The 16,543-nt window shown below is 40.0% G+C and overlaps 2 protein-coding genes across 7 annotated transcripts in view; one reads left to right on the top strand and one right to left on the bottom strand.

The window, feature by feature from the left end:
* The window catches only part of LOC109467389 (cryptochrome-1-like), a 48,209-nt gene extending 40,056 nt beyond the window's left edge, over window positions 1–8,153 (top strand). Inside the window, exons 9-15 of one of the 5 annotated variants that reach the window (XM_019765329.1) lie at window positions 192–332; window positions 1,449–1,600; window positions 2,188–2,285; window positions 2,783–2,896; window positions 4,791–4,924; window positions 5,310–5,351; window positions 7,918–8,112. In XM_019765329.1, coding sequence (XP_019620888.1) covers window positions 192–332; window positions 1,449–1,600; window positions 2,188–2,285; window positions 2,783–2,896; window positions 4,791–4,924; window positions 5,310–5,351; window positions 7,918–7,968 — 732 coding nt within the window. In that variant the 3' untranslated portion in view covers window positions 7,969–8,112. Of the gene's footprint in view, window positions 1–191; window positions 333–1,448; window positions 1,601–2,187; window positions 2,286–2,782; window positions 2,897–4,790; window positions 4,925–5,309; window positions 5,352–7,917 lie in introns of all 5 variants that reach the window. The other 4 variants (XM_019765328.1, XM_019765331.1, XM_019765332.1 and 1 more) reach the window with 4 other exon arrangements.
* A 2,966-nt stretch (window positions 8,154–11,119) lies between these two features.
* LOC109467417 (WASH complex subunit CCDC53-like) overlaps window positions 11,120–16,543 on the bottom strand; it is a 6,030-nt gene continuing 606 nt past the window's right edge. Inside the window, exons 2-7 of one of the 2 annotated variants that reach the window (XM_019765377.1) lie at window positions 13,062–13,160; window positions 12,662–12,727; window positions 12,348–12,488; window positions 12,027–12,137; window positions 11,740–11,804; window positions 11,120–11,286 (exon numbers count right to left, since the gene is read on the bottom strand). In XM_019765377.1, the coding sequence (XP_019620936.1) occupies window positions 11,202–11,286; window positions 11,740–11,804; window positions 12,027–12,137; window positions 12,348–12,488; window positions 12,662–12,727; window positions 13,062–13,160 (567 nt within the window). In that variant the 3' untranslated portion in view covers window positions 11,120–11,201. Of the gene's footprint in view, window positions 11,287–11,735; window positions 11,805–12,026; window positions 12,138–12,347; window positions 12,489–12,661; window positions 12,728–13,061; window positions 13,161–16,543 lie in introns of those variants that run through there. The other variant, XM_019765378.1, reaches the window with a different exon arrangement.

The raw sequence follows: 16,543 nt of genomic DNA on the forward strand, positions 1-16,543 counted from the left end.
GTCATGATTTTTCTAGTATTTTTGGAACAGATAAGATGATATTCAGCCAGTTCAGCTTGAGGTTTTATGAGTGTTGTTTGAATAATGAAGACGTATATGATAGAGATAATGTACCTAATTAAAAGCCAAAGCATGTAGGACCTAATATTGAATGCAGTTCCATCTAAAGACTGTACCCCCCGCCTTTCCAGGGCCAGACGGGCTTCCCCTGGATAGATGCGATCATGTCGCAGCTACAGCAGGAGGGGTGGATCCACCACTTGGCACGGCACGCTGTGGCCTGCTTCCTGACCAGAGGGGACCTGTGGATCTCCTGGGAAGAAGGGATGAAGGTGACCTTTGCTCTATTTACTTCTTTACGTTGTTTTGTATGGTTAAACCCAAGTTTAAAGGCCCCCAATGCAATTTCAAGGTGGTAAACTGGATTTTAAAATTCAGTTTTCTGGTCCTTTTTAATTTAGTACACTTAGTCAATGTTGTCCCACAGCATACTGATATCAGTGAAGGAAAAATGTGATCTTGCCGTAGGAAAACGGCTGCTTGTTTTGTATCGTAGGCTGGTCAAGTTATTCATGGGTGGCAACCAAAAATAAAAAGGCACTTCAACTAGCTTGTTTGGGGGCAATTTCAACACTTCAAGTACATGTATATATATATATATATATATATATATAATATATATATGTATGAAATGATGACGAAATCGTACACGTGCTAAGAAATGGGAATAAATGTCAATATCAGACAGATTTCATATTTTCTTTTTGCCACCCTAAAACTGTATTGGATGCCATTTAAGTTTTACTTGGCAGTCAATAAAAGCTATGGCAAATGTAAAAATTTGATGGTTTTATTGTCGCATGTTCTTAGTTCTATATGGCTTCCATAACTGTAAGTTTAGGCCACAGCAAGTAAATTTTATGGATGACATCCTCTGCAGACTCCAAATCTAATGCGAGCGGGCGAAAAAAAACAAGGCGGGCCAAAAAAACAAGGTTCCTACATTATAAAATCATTGTACGAATGGCTTTTATTTGGTGGGAACATCACATATACACAGCCATCATCACATATCATTGCATCAAAGTAAGAAATAAAACATTAGATCAGAGCCTTTTCTTGTCTCCTCTCGTCATAGTTATCTGCCATCCACCTTCCGGCATGGCAGCAGACATCTTTGCCCATTTTCGGCATGTTGACCACCGTCAGAAGGCAACAAAATTTCTTGTGTTTTTTTCCAAAATCAGGCGAAAATTAATGCGCGCACCGATGTCATGCATAAAAATTACTTGCTGTGGCGTTATTTGACTTTACCATTGGATACATTGGAGAGGGAGACGAAACAGGTAACTTCCAGACTGTTTCCGCAATTAGAATGAATAATACTGTCACGTCTTCTCCCCCTGTGATACTGTTGTAATGCCCGTGCTGTCCGTTCTGCTGCCGAGGTGTTTGAGGAACTCTTGCTGGACGCTGACTGGAGCGTGAACGCCGGGAGCTGGATGTGGCTGTCCTGCAGCTCCTTCTTCCAGCAGTTCTTCCACGTGTACTGTCCCGTCAACTTCGGCAGGCGGACCGACCCCAACGGGGACTTCATCAGGTCAGTATTCAGGGCTGGAAATCCTTTTTGGCGACGTCTCAGGGAGGAGCCTAATGGTACAGTATTGGGTGCAATTTGCAAGAATTCTAGGAATTGTACAGGCGGACCGACCCCAACGGGGACTTTATCAGGTCAGTATTCAGGGCTCAAAATCCTTTTTACTGTCAAGCAAGGGGACCCAGGTTCAATCCCCAGGATTGGACCCAGACATGTCCGGACATGCACCCAGACGTTGTGTCCTTGGGAAAGGCACTTATCACGTATTTCCCCCTCCTAAATTAGAGGGATCCTGGGACCTACTAGGGTTTTGGTTGGCGTTAGGAAGGGCATCCAGCCTTTAAAAAAACCTTGCTTCGAAAAAGACTTGCACTTGATGTAAGTACATCTAACCCCCAGTTAAGGGGAAAAATTATATTAAAAATTGGATAGAAAAGTCATGAGTCAGTCTGACAGAGACCATGACATTGAACTCTAAAAAAAAAACTTATCCAGTTACTTGATTTCTTTTGTATTGGGTAACGTTATAGATGGATATCTTACCTTCATTGATGTATAACAGGACAATGATGTTTGTGTGTTGTGTACAGGAAATACCTCCCCAAGCTGAGAGGGTTCCCTGCCAAGTACATCTACGACCCGTGGAACGCTCCAGAGTCGGTGCAGAAGGCAGCTAAGTGCATCATCGGTACATCACCCTTCTGTTCTTTCATATCAACAAATAGGCAACTGTTGTATATTGCCTTTTTTCTTCCCTGTAATAAAGTATTGTTTTGGGTGGCTGAGCTGGGGTTAATGTGTATGCTTGCCTGGACAGTGCAGGTTGATAGCATGTAGAATGATAGGCAGAATGACATCAAAAGGGTAGACACATCAAATTTCTCTGGCCGGAAGTTAGCAGCAATTGGAGGCTGACATGGGGGAATTCAGGGAGTCAAGGATTGCACGAGGCAATACATCCCAGAAGTTTGAAATCTCCTATTCCTTACTTCCAAAAATAGTTTCATCTGATCAGGTTGGTGATGATGAGGTTGGTAAAGTATAGGATACACAACCAAAATATCTCACCTAAGTGCTTTGGTTGTGTAAAAGAAAACTCCTGTATCCTATTTCTTGTTACAACGGGGAAAACCAGATCCTTAACCTCTGAGTGTTTAAAATGATGTTTTCTGGTTGGCCCTCCAGGGAAGGACTACCCGCTGCCGATGGTCAACCACGCAGAGACGAGCAGAATCAACGTGGAGCGCATGAAGCAGGTGTACCAGCAGCTATCACGGTACAGGGGCGCAGGTACGCAATGTAAGGCCGCTTCTTACCTACCGTAGGACACTCCCCGCAAAATCTGCGACTTGGACAACTCTAGTAGCTTAGAACTAGGTCAGTTATGCGCTAGGCTGAAGCCTTAGTCAGTTTTTAGAAGCCTACGCCAGTGCTCGTAAGCTGGAAGTGTCTCACTACTCGATCACTCACTATCTGGTTTAGCATCTGTTGCTCCCTGTCTTCTGAGGGTTAGACGTCTGGGGGTGGAAAAATATCTCTGATCAACTGCAAAATCTTATTAGCCTACTCTGCAGGAGTTAAAAGTCCCCCATGACATTATCATAATTTGTTCTTGAAGAATTAAACTCAATTTACTCTCAAGTAGGTCTGGAACTTTTTTCTACCATCTCTTAGCAGTGTTTCCTATACCATTATATAACTGTAAAACTTGTCAACATATTTACATAGAAACTTATGCAATCTGGCTCGGTAATGGTGGAAAGCCAACAGTTTGAGGCCCTGGATCACCAGTAAACAACAAGATGTGGGGGAACCCTTGCAGATGATAAAATACAAGTTATCTGTCATTTGTGGGATTTCCTATTTTTGTTCCTTGCCCGAGAGGTAGAAAATATTTCACTCAACCTTGAAAGGTTGATTTTCCTGTTTTGTGACGTCTGAACGGGTCAAAAATAGTTTGTTGCGCTCCATAGCGTACTAGGTTATCTGTGTTGTGAGGGATTTCCTATTTTTGTGACATTTCTAAGAGGCAGTGATTGTTCGTCCAACCTTGAATGGTGGATGGTCTTCCATTCTGTGACGTACGTACTGTTCAAAAATAGCTTGGTGACCTCCTGTGAGTGATAAAACCCAGACAGTGCTACAGCAATGCAGGGAATAGACTCCTGATAAAAAGCTGTTTCCTGTATGCTTTGACATTTTTGAGATAGTTGCTGAATGATGAATGGTAAATTTTCTGCCATTTTGTGACATCTGAACAGGTCAAAGAGTTTCTTGACCTCCAATGAGTAAGATAAGACCCGGACAATGTTAGAACTATGAGGAGAATACTTATAAAAAGCTCTTTCCGGTATGCTTTGACGCTTTTGAGATAGTGGCTGATGTCAGCACTGTCCCCCACTTTCAAAGTTCAAGAAGAGGTTACGTACAAGCAGGTCTGTTAGCAGCTAGAAGTCTTCTTGAAGAATTTTACAAAATGGATCTTGAACCTATTTGAAAACCTGTAATTTCACCATAGATAAAGTGATCATCAACCTTGGGAATAAGGAGAAAAATAATCCAGCTCAGTCTGTATAGAACTACCGGTACAATGTACATGTAGAAACATGGGCTTTCACCCATATTCCAATGGTTTATCATAGGTTGCAGAAAGTTTATGGTCCCCAGTCTCTGTTGAGGGATGGTTGAATGGCCCATGGTGTAGACTGCTTCTTTTCTACTGTTCTATGTACATGTAGTGTCCATTCTTTGATTACTGTACTCCCTGACACCAGACTTGCACGCGAGTCTGTCCAGCAGGTCTACACTGTAAGCTTAAGGCTGCACACTCTAATGTCTGGGTGTATGGTCAGAAGTCTTTTGTCTCAGGCCTCGAAGTTAACTTTTTTAGTGTTGTCCCAGCATTGTCCCAAAAATAAATTTCAATCGTCCCGAATTGTCCCAGCATGTTTTTCGGGAAGTATGTATGTACAGCAACTTGAAGTCAACTTTATTTTGCTTACGTTCTGACGCACTATAATTGCAGAGAAGACAAGAATTTGGGGGGCTTTTCCGAGCCAAAAGCTGGGATGCTTGCATGATCGACAAAAGTAGCTATTGTGCTCAAAATGTCCCAAAGTGACTTTTTAGTTGTCCCTGCCTGGACACTGTTAATTTCGAGCCCTTTGTCTCATTCAGTGTTTTTTCCCCCCAGGTCTCCTGGCCACCATCCCCTACCCTGACGGAGGGAATGGAAACCCGACGGGCCACAAGAAACACGCCCTGGTGCAGGGCATGGAGAGGCCGCACGGCGAGAGAAGAGAAAGAGAACACGGACAGCCAGCTCACGTAAGAACACTGTTCCACAACTTCTGGGTCTTGTAGGGCTTGTTTACTCGAGGGTGACAAGGTTTCTTTCGTTTTCAAGGGCTCCAAACTAGGCGTCTTTCTCTGAATTTTCAGTACCGATAAATGATAAATAAGTATGAATCAGGATAAATACGTAGTCCTTAACAAGTTTGCGAGAACATTTTCTGGTATTCTGTCCTTACTTTGGAGCCCTGTTTACAGTAGCCTTTGTCATGAAAACGTATGTCTATGTGCACGCTCACCGTATCTATATTTAGATACTGTTGGAAACTGAACGCATGCTAGTACTAGTAGTAGTACTGCATGTGCAATATGCCTCGTGTTTTGTGGGGGTGTGATTGATTCCAGTGTCCTGTCATTGCAGATGCCTTTCTTAAAACGGCGCAGATGGGATATCCGCTTTCAGGTTTGTGTTTTAACGCCAAGAAAAAGACAGTGAAACGGTCTTGGTAAAAGCTGGGATTTTGACATTTTTTTGTTCAACCTTGTACAAAAGATTTGTTTAACCCTGCACAAAATATTTTTTTATATACCTTCATACAAAAGCTTTTTTTTTTGCAATCAAAGAGGGGATATAGCTAACCTAAAGCTAAAATACATTGTGTAGGGTCCAAGATTTAATACATAGGGAGATAGGACTAAAATGACAAATATATTTAGGGAATTTTTAAAAAATTCCTTACGTATACCTCCCCTTTCTGATTTTGAAATGGGGACAACTGATTTTCTTTTACACATCCAGTTCAAAGCAGTGCCTTTTACCCAAATTGTGGGCATATTTTGCTGAAATTCCAACTTTTCTCAATGCTTTTTGACTGCCTTTCCATACACTGATTGTTACAGCTTACATGGGCAAAAGACAGACAAGACCACATCTTCAAGAAATGCATGATTGTACAGTACGGCTTTCGAATAACTTCCCATCTACACATGCGCAAATCGTGATCCAAAGTCATGCCTTTGTTGATTAGAATGTTTGCAAAAGCCATCCACTTCTCTTTCAACCCATGTTCATTTCGCGTGTAAAACATGTGAAGATGAGTGTGTAATCGTGTGTAGTTATGTGTATATAAATAGCCACCACATGTTGTTACACTCACGTGTAATATTAGCATGCGCAATTTACATAGCTTTTGCACAGATTTAAACTGTGATACACGGCTTTTACATAGCTGTTGATTTAAATGCAATTTACACAATCTTTGCTCAAAAAATAAACAAGTTAAAACCGATGTGTAAATGCGTGGGAAGTTTTTCAAAATCTGTACTGTAGGTATTACCTGGACTCATATGACCAGACATGTCCAAATTTTTCCACCTTGTGTTTGGAACATCCAAGGGTGTCTAATGCAATTCAGGGCGGCAGAAGAAATAATATTCTGAATGAGAAAATCTGTCTATTATTGTCAATATTGACATTTACATACTGTCATTTCTTAGCTTAACAGCTAAAAGAAGCTACGACTTTTTTTTTGTTCTGCCCATAAATGGCTAGAGCCAGAGTATAAAACAAACAACCTACATGTATTTTCCGTAAGAGACATCCTATTTTTGCCTCACAAATATCAGTATGCTATGGGATTAATTCATCTTACTACACAGGGTTCGAAATACTAGATGCATGTGCAGTGCACCCAAAATTGGACCAATTTTTTTCTGTGGGTGCACCAGTGCACCCAAATATTTTCATAGGTTTACCTATGTAAAGATGTTAAATGTATAGCAGTATACAAAAATACATATTGTTAACATCTACATGTAAGTGTCAGAAAAATAATAAAATAATTGTTGTTGTACTTTTCTTTAGATATGAAACATAATTAGTTTTGCTGACATTCTACTTATTTTATTTTATATGGTGAACCCGAATTTTTTTGTTTTTTTTTAGGATGGGTGCACCAGTGCACCTATTCCCAAAAATGGATTTCGAGCCCTACTACATCAAAATAATAACCAGAAAATTGAGGTTTACTGCCATGAAATTGCATTGGATACCTTTGACCAAGAAGAAATTTCTGGAACATTCCGGAGTTCAGTCCTGGAGTGGGGACAAGTCCCAGTTTTTGTACTAACATCCTGGGTCTCACTCTGGCAGCTTTCCAGGAAGAACTGAGAGGATTGTGCAAACAAAACTGCACAAATATTTCCTTTAGGACAATCTGTCTTGCTGTGTCCTAATTCCTTGCTTGCGTTTCCAGTTTTGCGATGATGGATGTTAACTGTGTGAATGGTGTTGTTATTAGGTTTAGAAATATCTCTTGTCAACCATATGTCTGTGTGGTTCATTGACCATTATATAAATCCTGGCTACATGAAGCTATCAGTCATTATACTGATTGAAGAGGTTTTTTTGTATTGTCAAAGGAGGTGTTTGGTTTTTATTTGATTGTCAAAGGATTGTGTTTGTTTTTAATTTGATTTGACCTTTTTGCAGGATGTGCTCACTTCTTTGGAATATTAGAGTGATCAGTTATGACAAAGTCAGATTCAGTTGAACTGAAATATGTTTCACCTTCTTCCTGCTGCCAGGCCCTGTAAACAATTGACTTTGTTGCCCATTTATGGCTATACTGAATGCTGAGGTGGCAATATAGTTTTTTTTTTCTGGACAACCCAGAATGTGTACTATACTGCTTTTAACATAAGGAGAACAAAGACATAGCAACTAGTTGTCCAAAATAACTAAAGGAACATAGTTTAGTAGTACATGTACTCATTTTCTGCGATTGCAAAGTACAAAATGTATTTGTTTCATTACGGCAGTCTCTAGCAGATTTTTCCACCATGTGACCACTCTATTACTAAAGAAGTGGGCTCTACTGTAACAGTTGCCTCTTGATACTTGTTTGATTATTTGTAGACATATTGCAGTCTTTGTCATATTTTCCATGAATACCGGTAAATTTTTGGTTGTCTGAAGGAACAAAGTAGTTTCTTTCACTGACTGTTCTGCCTTGTCTTGTTTCCTGCAGGCTCCTGAGGCCATAGACCAGTCAGAAGGCGACATGAGCAACGTGGACTGAGCAGGGAAACACCAGGCTCACAAGGACATGCTCACTTGCCAGGGCTAGGAACTGTACTAGCTTTTATCTTGAAAGTTCATCTGTGTTGGTAGAAGTCATTATGCAGCAAGTTTAAACTGTAATTTCCAACACAAGAAATTGGACTCACCCAAATTTTCGACTGTACAACTCCAGTCTGTCAAGGAATGAACAGTCTACTGCTCACGGAGTCACGTGTGTTATCTGTGTGACGTCATGGAAGCGGTGGATTGTTCATTCCTTGACAAAGACTGGAGTTGTACAGTCTAAAGTTTGGGTGAGTCCAATTTCTTGTGTCTCTCGGCCAATCAGATCTCGGCACTTAACACTGAGCAGGGTGGGTAATTTGTAAGGATGGTATTGATTGGCTACAAAGCAAGTCATGCCAAATAAGGCAAGATTTTGAGTGAGGGAAGCCTGTTGATTGGCTAATACAGCTTGTACTGTTTAGGGCCTTGGCAAGTGGGAATAAAGGATGATACATTTGTATCTGTAAATAGAGCTTTGTCACTTCTATCACTTCTTAAGTGTTTTTTCTTTGTATACAATAGAGATGGGATAATCACACCAACGTACAGAGGTCCGGGTAAAAGGAATGGATATCGTTGTTGTACAGTATTTTATTGTTGTACAGATTGTATTCAGGTAGAGAAAAGAAGATGCCAAAGAGGCGAGAGAAACATGTGAGGACCTTTGATGTTGTAAGAGAGATTCTATTTTTTGTATGGGATTGATGAAAACGTGGGGAAACATATTTTCGAGCATAGGAGGTGCTTGTAGTACCTTGTATACGTGACGTCACGTTTAAAAGACAGGCACTATTTTTTAGGATTAGACGTCTTGTGTTCTTGTGGACACAAAAATTCCTCACGAAAACTTTTTTCTTGTTCTGTGTAGTCTGGAATATTTGAACGGTTTATGACAAAAGAAATTCTTCATTCTGAAAAATCATTTCAATTTTGTGTTGAGATGATGTTGACATCGCCTCATTTACTAGTTTTTAGTATACAGTTGACTTCTTGTACATACATATCTGTATCCCAGCAAATGGGAAATTTGATGTTAACTGTTATATCATGGTGACTTTGACACAAACATGCGAAAGGTGGTTCAGTAATTGGAGGAAAACACAGTGAAATGATGTCAAATATTTCCGCAGTACACGTATATAATATGGTTAAACCAATTATTTAAAGTTTTAAGTTAAGTTTAACAAAAAAATTATTTACTACGCAAGGTGATTTAAAAGTTTTTATCACAGGTTATATTTCAGGGTTGCAACAGAAGAACTTTAGGCCACACCAATTTAATTTGTTGGTTCTCAGATTTTTTCATGAAAAATGTAAAGCGACAGGGCGAAAAAAACAACAACAAAAAAACATGCCCAAATGGTAAAGCTAAGGCTGGAAAAAGGGATTGAGAACAAAGCTATGACTATACATGCTAAAACATTGCTGTTTTATAGCCTATGTATCAAGGATCAATTGTCGATGTTATTGATTTCTAATTAACAAGAATTAATTTTTTTTTTCATTTTGCGATTTTTTGAAGCGGCGATTCCGAGAACCAACAAATTAAATTGGTGTGGCCTTATGGAGGTTGCAGAACCACAATTTTGCATGTTCAGAGGTTGCTTCAGAATTAGTTTAATAATTATTCATTCTCCAAAATTAGGTGGATTTCAAACTCTTAAATTATTATCATGTATTCATGTACAATTCAGCCAGAAAATTAGCAATCACTCGGTCTATCTGGTTATTTTAAATTTGAAGAGTATAAAAATTTTGAGGGCATAATATATTTTGAAGCCCAACAGTATTTTTACTTGTTCCATATATCATCAGATTTGCAGATCATTTGAAGTACTGTAAATTTATTAACTGTCGCGGTGGTTTTATTTTGCATAGGAGGGAGTTTTTTGTAGTGTTTTAAATTACGGTTCGAACAATTCTAGTGTAGTAGTGATACAAGGGAGACACATTGGCAACGTCATCAATTTGTGGTAGAGAAAAAAAATCACTGCAAAAAAATCACAGTGCATGTTTCAAGACTTACAGTAGTGTTCTTGTAACTACAGGCATGACTTAATTTCTATATCTGTATAAATTTTCTTTCCAAAATCCAGTGTCTTTTCAAATTTATCTTTGACCAGTGGCATAGAGAGAAGTGTAAAGGAATGGAATACTTTGGGTATTTTAGTGCAACCTGTTTGTTATTTGCTGATAGTAGCTGTCTGCAAAAGAAAATGCTTCCGGGCACAACTGACTGCAATAATTGTGTGCAAGTGAAATATCCTTGGTTTTGACTGTTTTGTATCATCTTTTTGTGATGAGGTCATTATAATAAACTGCAAAATGTGTAACAATGTGTTCTTTTGACTTGGTACATGGGGGGGGGGAGGTATTTTGCCAGCATACATGTAATAGTTAATATGTTTACTGTGGTTAATATGTTTACTGAAGACATTGCTAACATACAATTGATTTGTACACATTTTATTTGATGGTGACATAAACATTTTTTTCTTAAAACATTTCCTTACATAATGTCATAAAGGAATTCATATAAATGTTTTACATAAATTATTACAGTTTATCCACTTCACAAAATAGTCACCTTACAAATCAAGTGTTGGCACCTATTAACTGGACAATTATTTTCATTTAAAATAACATTTTGTGTTCTAATCATAATTAAGAAAGAATTTGTCAATGTTATTGTTTTCTTTCTTTACGTCAAAAAAAGGAAAAGCTCATTTTGATATACTCTGAAAGATTTATTCTCCATGAAATGAGTCTTGATAGTGCTGTATTCATGTACATAAACCCATGTTCAGTTCTGGAATTAAGTCCAAAGGTTTATTAAATCTAGGGCATATAGAAAGTACAGAGAGACTTCTCAGTTAACATTTCCCAATTGAAAATGGGGCATCTTCACTGCAAAATTTTGTTGTGAGCACTGCACTACCAGGGTTTAGAAGCAAGATTGCGGGGCACGTCTGGTCTAAACTGTGGCCACATAATTTACTACGGAGCACACTTGACAGTGCCCAATGGCAATGTTTTCTTCATTTTGCAGCACAAATTTTTGACTATTGAAGATTTCAAATTTGGGAATTTGACATGATTTTTTCCTTTGTAAGTCCAGAACTAGTTCCAGCGAACTGGTACACAGCACTAGTCTTGATTGTAGAGTAAATGTGATAACTGTGACATCTAGTCGCTGTCAGTGAAACTGCTTGCGCTCTCACTGTCACTGTCTTCCTGTGGGGCTCCAGCAGGGGCTGGGGCGTCAGGAGTGCTGGAATGCAGTTATACCCTCAATTATACATGTAACAACTTGAACAAGTGCCATTTCACACATAAACAAACAAATGCCATCCAAAACAAGTGATAACCACTTGTTCTAAACATTTTATTTCATGAGAAATACAAACCTAGCTGATCTACTGTTTACTGTAATTCTCTTTGTCTTCAAGGTGGCCAAATTTCATGGTCTAAGGAAAATGGACATGTTCACTGAACTTGATCTTCAAAGTGGCAACAAAAAGCAGGGAGTGTGTGTGTGTGTGTGTGTGTGTGTGAAAGACACATGATATTATACCGGAAATGATAAGTTCACACTACAGAAGTGACTGTGAACTATGCAATATACATGGACATGTATTTGAAACACAGTATCTACAAAACCACTAGGACAAGCATAACAGGAATAAATGGAGATCAGAGACAAGGGCAAAAGAAACAAACTTACTCTAACAGGTCTGGGTCCAGTCCTTCCATCGCAACCTTTGTCTTCAAAGCCTGGACTGGTACACCCTGGGAGGAAAATACACTTGTCTTTTTATAAGGTAACAGGTAAGGAGAGAACTCTTAGCACTAGTGAGAGCACTGCTAAATCATAGTCATGGTGTAAAATCTGGAGAACAAAACAGTTCATACAAAGTAGGTACAGTATGTCGGTGCTTGTCATCTTTACCAAGTTGTCTGTAGACATGTTTCAAGAATACTCTGAAGGTTGATTGGATTGAGATAACTCACCATGTTGATCATCTTGAAGTACTTTGCATATCGTGGGTCCTGTGCCACAGTCATGGTGGGCGCTGCAGGGGCTGCTTCTTCAGGGGGAGGGGCAGCAGCTTCTGGAACAGCCTGGCATGATGGAGAACAGATGACAGAAAATGTTAAATATTCACAGATATGCACAGAAGAAAGAAAAAATAAGCATACTAGTATATTGTAAAATGTCTACTACATGTACATGTACTATCATCCTACTCTGTCCAGACAAACAAATACAAAACCCACAGATTAGACACCCCACAAAACACTTTTGAAGTACATAGAAGTACTAAGACTGACCTCTGACTCTGCTGGTTGCTGTGCTGATGCTGTGCTGTCAGCTGGTGCTGTCCCTGTTGGCACTGCTGTTCCGGCTGTCCCTGCTGTACTGGGAGGGGCGCTGTCCCCTGTGATGTTTTCCAGACCAGGAATGGACGCTATCTGGATGCCAACAAACAAGTAAACATCATCAAAGTTGAACAATCTTATCCAAAGTTACAACAGCCATAGAGAATTCCAGGCACCAGTTATGATAATATTGGTACAGGGCTTGAAATGCCCCCAAAAGTATTTCTAGCCCTGTGGTAAGTTTTTTTATGTGATGTTGTCCTTACCTTTGCCTCCAGTATGTTCATGGTTGTCTCTATTCTCTGTATTCTCAAGTTGATGTTGGCAAGTTTCTGAATGGGAAGAAAGTTGATAAAGACATACATTCTTCAACTCAGTCCAGTACAAGTGACCAACCTATGGTAAGCTTTTCAGTGTTTGAAACCGTACTCTCTAGAGTGATGTTTGGACAAAAGCTCTTTTTTGTGTGTGAGAAATATCTTATATGCAATCAACACATCTCTATGTAGAGGTTATTTTCTGGTCCGTTATACATTGACTAGGTCTTGCCAAAATGTATGGAAGGCACCATTTTGCTTCCTAAGTTACTGATATGCTTCCACTGAAAATTTTCGTAGTCCTTTGCTCCAAGTAAAACAAATGAAGACACGAGTAAACTTGACCAACCTCCTCACAGACGCAGGAGAACCTGTTGAGAAACCTCGCTGTGTGGGTGATGAAATGGTTGATGAAGGCCAACATCCTCTTCTGGTGGATGGCTCCAATCTAGAGGTGTCGCCAAAAAAAATCATAACAGTATTAAACTAACATTGTCAAAAAATGAGTGGTACATAATTCTTGTAATAACAGCTCTCTAAGATAGGTCATACCAAGGACATTATACTGTCCTTGGTCATACAAATATGAATATAAGAGTTGGACGTTCATATTAAATATATGAATGTCAAGATCTTTTACTACTCAACAAAAAGTCCAGGAACCAACTAGAAATGGTAATCTCTTGGACCTGGTCTTAGTTAATAACCCCAACATAATTGAGAAGACCACAGTAGTCCCGGGGATAAGTGACCACGACATGGTTCTAGTGGACGTTAACCTGGCACTGAAACAAAACAGGAAACCTAAGAGAAAAGTGTACATCCGCACAAAAGCCGACGAACCAGCCATTAAGAAAGACCTAAAGGATTATGCAACTAACTTTCACAAAAGAACTCAGGATATGTCAGTTACACAGAAGTGGTCAGACTTCAAAGACAAAATGAAAGACACGATGAACAAGCACATCCCAAGTAAGATAACATCAAGCAGATACAACTTGCCTTGGTACAACAGAAACCTAAGGAGGCACTGTCGTAAGAAGCAGCGGCTCTATAACAAAGCTAAGAAAACAGGCCAAGAGGAAGACTGGAACAAATATAAGAGAGTTAAGAAGGGAGTTCAGAAAAGCATAAGACAAGCACACTCTAAATACGTGGCAGACATACTGGGAGAAGCTATAGTTGACAAACCCAAAACATTCTGGTCGTACATAAAAGGACTGAGGAAAGACCTTGTCGGGGTAGCACCCCTAAAGGTGGGAAATACCATCATCAGTGACAGTGGGAAAAAAGCAGAAGTACTCAGTTCACAGTTCAAAAGTGTTTTCACAGAGGAAGACACCACAGATATGCCATCTCTAGGCCAGCCCTGTACTCCTCCAATGGAACATATAGTAGTTTCTACTGATGGTGTCGAAAAAATGCTTCAAGGTCTCAATCCCTCTAAAGCATCCGGACCAGACCAAATACCACCGTGGTTCCTCAAGTTGACAGCTAGTGAAATCGCGCCTGTTCTAACCAATATTTTCCAACACTCGCTAAACACTGCAGAAATCCCTAAAGATTGGAGGGATGCAAATATATGCGCCATCTTTAAAAAAGGAGATAGAGCGGTCCCCAGCAACTACAGACCTGTTTCACTGACCTGCATATCCTGCAAACTACTTGAACATATTATCCATAGCCAAATCATGAAGCACCTAGAAAGTTACAGTATATTAACAGATTACCAGCATGGATTCAGAGCCAAACGATCCACAGAAACACAGCTTATACTAACAGTCCATGACATAGCTGGCGCACTAAACAGTAAACGGCAGGTAGATTTAGCAATACTTGATTTCACTAAAGCCTTTGATAAAGTCCCCCATGGCAGGCTCATCTCAAAACTGGAGTATTATGGAATCCAAGGCCCTACGCTGAATTGGTTAAAGGCTTTCCTGACCAACAGGGAGCAAACAGTAGTGGTTGAAGGGAAGGCGTCGGCTCCAGTTAAAGTAGCGTCTGGGGTCCCTCAAGGAACCGTCCTGGGGCCATTGCTCTTTCTCTTGTATATAAATGACCTACCAGATCAGCTTGACTCAAATGTGAGGTTATTTGCCGAATGACTGTCTATTGTATGTAGAGCTTTCTACACAGACCGACTCACAACTTCTCCAAAAAGACCTGAACACCCTGGAAGAATGGCAAAGCAAATGGCTCATGCAGTTTAATCCCGAAAAATGCTACATTATTGCACATAACAAACAAACGAACACCACATGCAACTAGCTACCAGTTTTGTGGTCAGGCTTTAGCAACCACAAAAATCCATCCGTATCTGGGCGTCACGCTGACAAGCGGACTGAAGTGGGGTACACATGTTAATAATATCACAACTAAGGCGAAACAGACATTGGGAGTGATTAAACGTAATCTGTGGGCATGTCCAACTAGAGTAAAATCACTTGCATACACGTCACTTGTAAGACCGAACCTAGAATACGCTGCGACAGTATGGGATCCATATACAAAGAAAGACAAAGACAAATTGGAAAGGGTACAGAATCAAGCTGCAAGATTCTGTATGAACAACTATGTAAGAGGTGCTAGTGTCACGGAAATGAAAAGAAACCTACAGTGGACTTCACTGGAAGACAGGAGAAAGATGTCTAGACTATGCATGATGTACAAAATGTCTAATAAACTGGTGGATGTCCCAACTACTAAGTACCTAATACCAGCCCAGAAGAGAACAAGAAATAGCCACGCATTCAAGTACCAGAGTTATCAACCAAGGATTGAGGTGTTCAAGAATTCATTCTTTCCTAGAACTATCGCAGAGTGGAACTCACTGTCACCAAGTACAGTAGGGGCATTGTCAATAGATAGCTTTAAACAATGTCTAGAGCTAGAAGTTCAAGGGTTAGGTGTAACAAGTCGATCGGTGTAATATAGCCAGCTGCCGCCGCGCCGCGTGCCTGCGAAGCTGGTGTGTTACGCCGAAAGGCGGTTATACCGGCTATACAGATACAGAGAAAAACATCTTACATCATACTGATATCTGTGAGTGAAAAATGCAACATTGCCAACAGAAAGCAGTTGCTTGTTTTGTGTGGTAGGCTGGTTCTAGCTACTAGTACATGTATTTATTGGTGGTACCCAAAAATAAAGGGACTCATCATGTATTTTGTTTCTGGGTCATTTCAAAAGCTTCAAGTATGAAATGATGAGGAAAATGTGCTAAGAAATGACAGTAAGTGTCAATATCAGACAGATTTCCTGATCCAGAATATTTTTGTATGATATTTGTCACCCTAAACATGCCCGTAGCCAGGATTTTGAATGGGGGGGTTCGTCCCACTGCTTGAGGGGACCTCGAGCGCCGTAGGCGCGAGGTTCCTAGGGGGGTCCGGGGGCATGCTCCCCCGGAAAATTTTGAAAAATGAACCTTTTAAAATGGCATTTCGTGCATTTTTGAGAGGATTTCCAAGAAAAAATCAGAGATAAATTTTTATTCAATGACAAAGGAAGCAGTTTTTCTACGATTCCAGTCTATCTTTTCAAGAAAAATCTAGGACCTTTACATAAAATGTGGACCAAAAAGTGGACCTTTACATAAAATGTGGACCAAAAAGTGGACCCTTCACATAAAAAGTGGCCCAAAAAGTGGACCTTTGAGCCTTGTGGGGGGGTTCTTCCGAACCCCCGAACCCCCCCTGGCTACGGGCATGGTATAGCAAGCCATTTTAATAGCAAGAACCCATTGAATACAAAAGAACATTCCAATTACATGTAAGTTCTTCCCAACGCATTACACAAGAACAACTCAATTTATTTTTAAGTGTTGCC

This window comes from Branchiostoma belcheri, unplaced genomic scaffold, assembly GCF_001625305.1.
Source record: "Branchiostoma belcheri isolate BF01 breed outbred unplaced genomic scaffold, Haploidv18h27 scaffold18, whole genome shotgun sequence".
Classification (NCBI taxonomy): domain Eukaryota; kingdom Metazoa; phylum Chordata; class Leptocardii; order Amphioxiformes; family Branchiostomatidae; genus Branchiostoma; species Branchiostoma belcheri.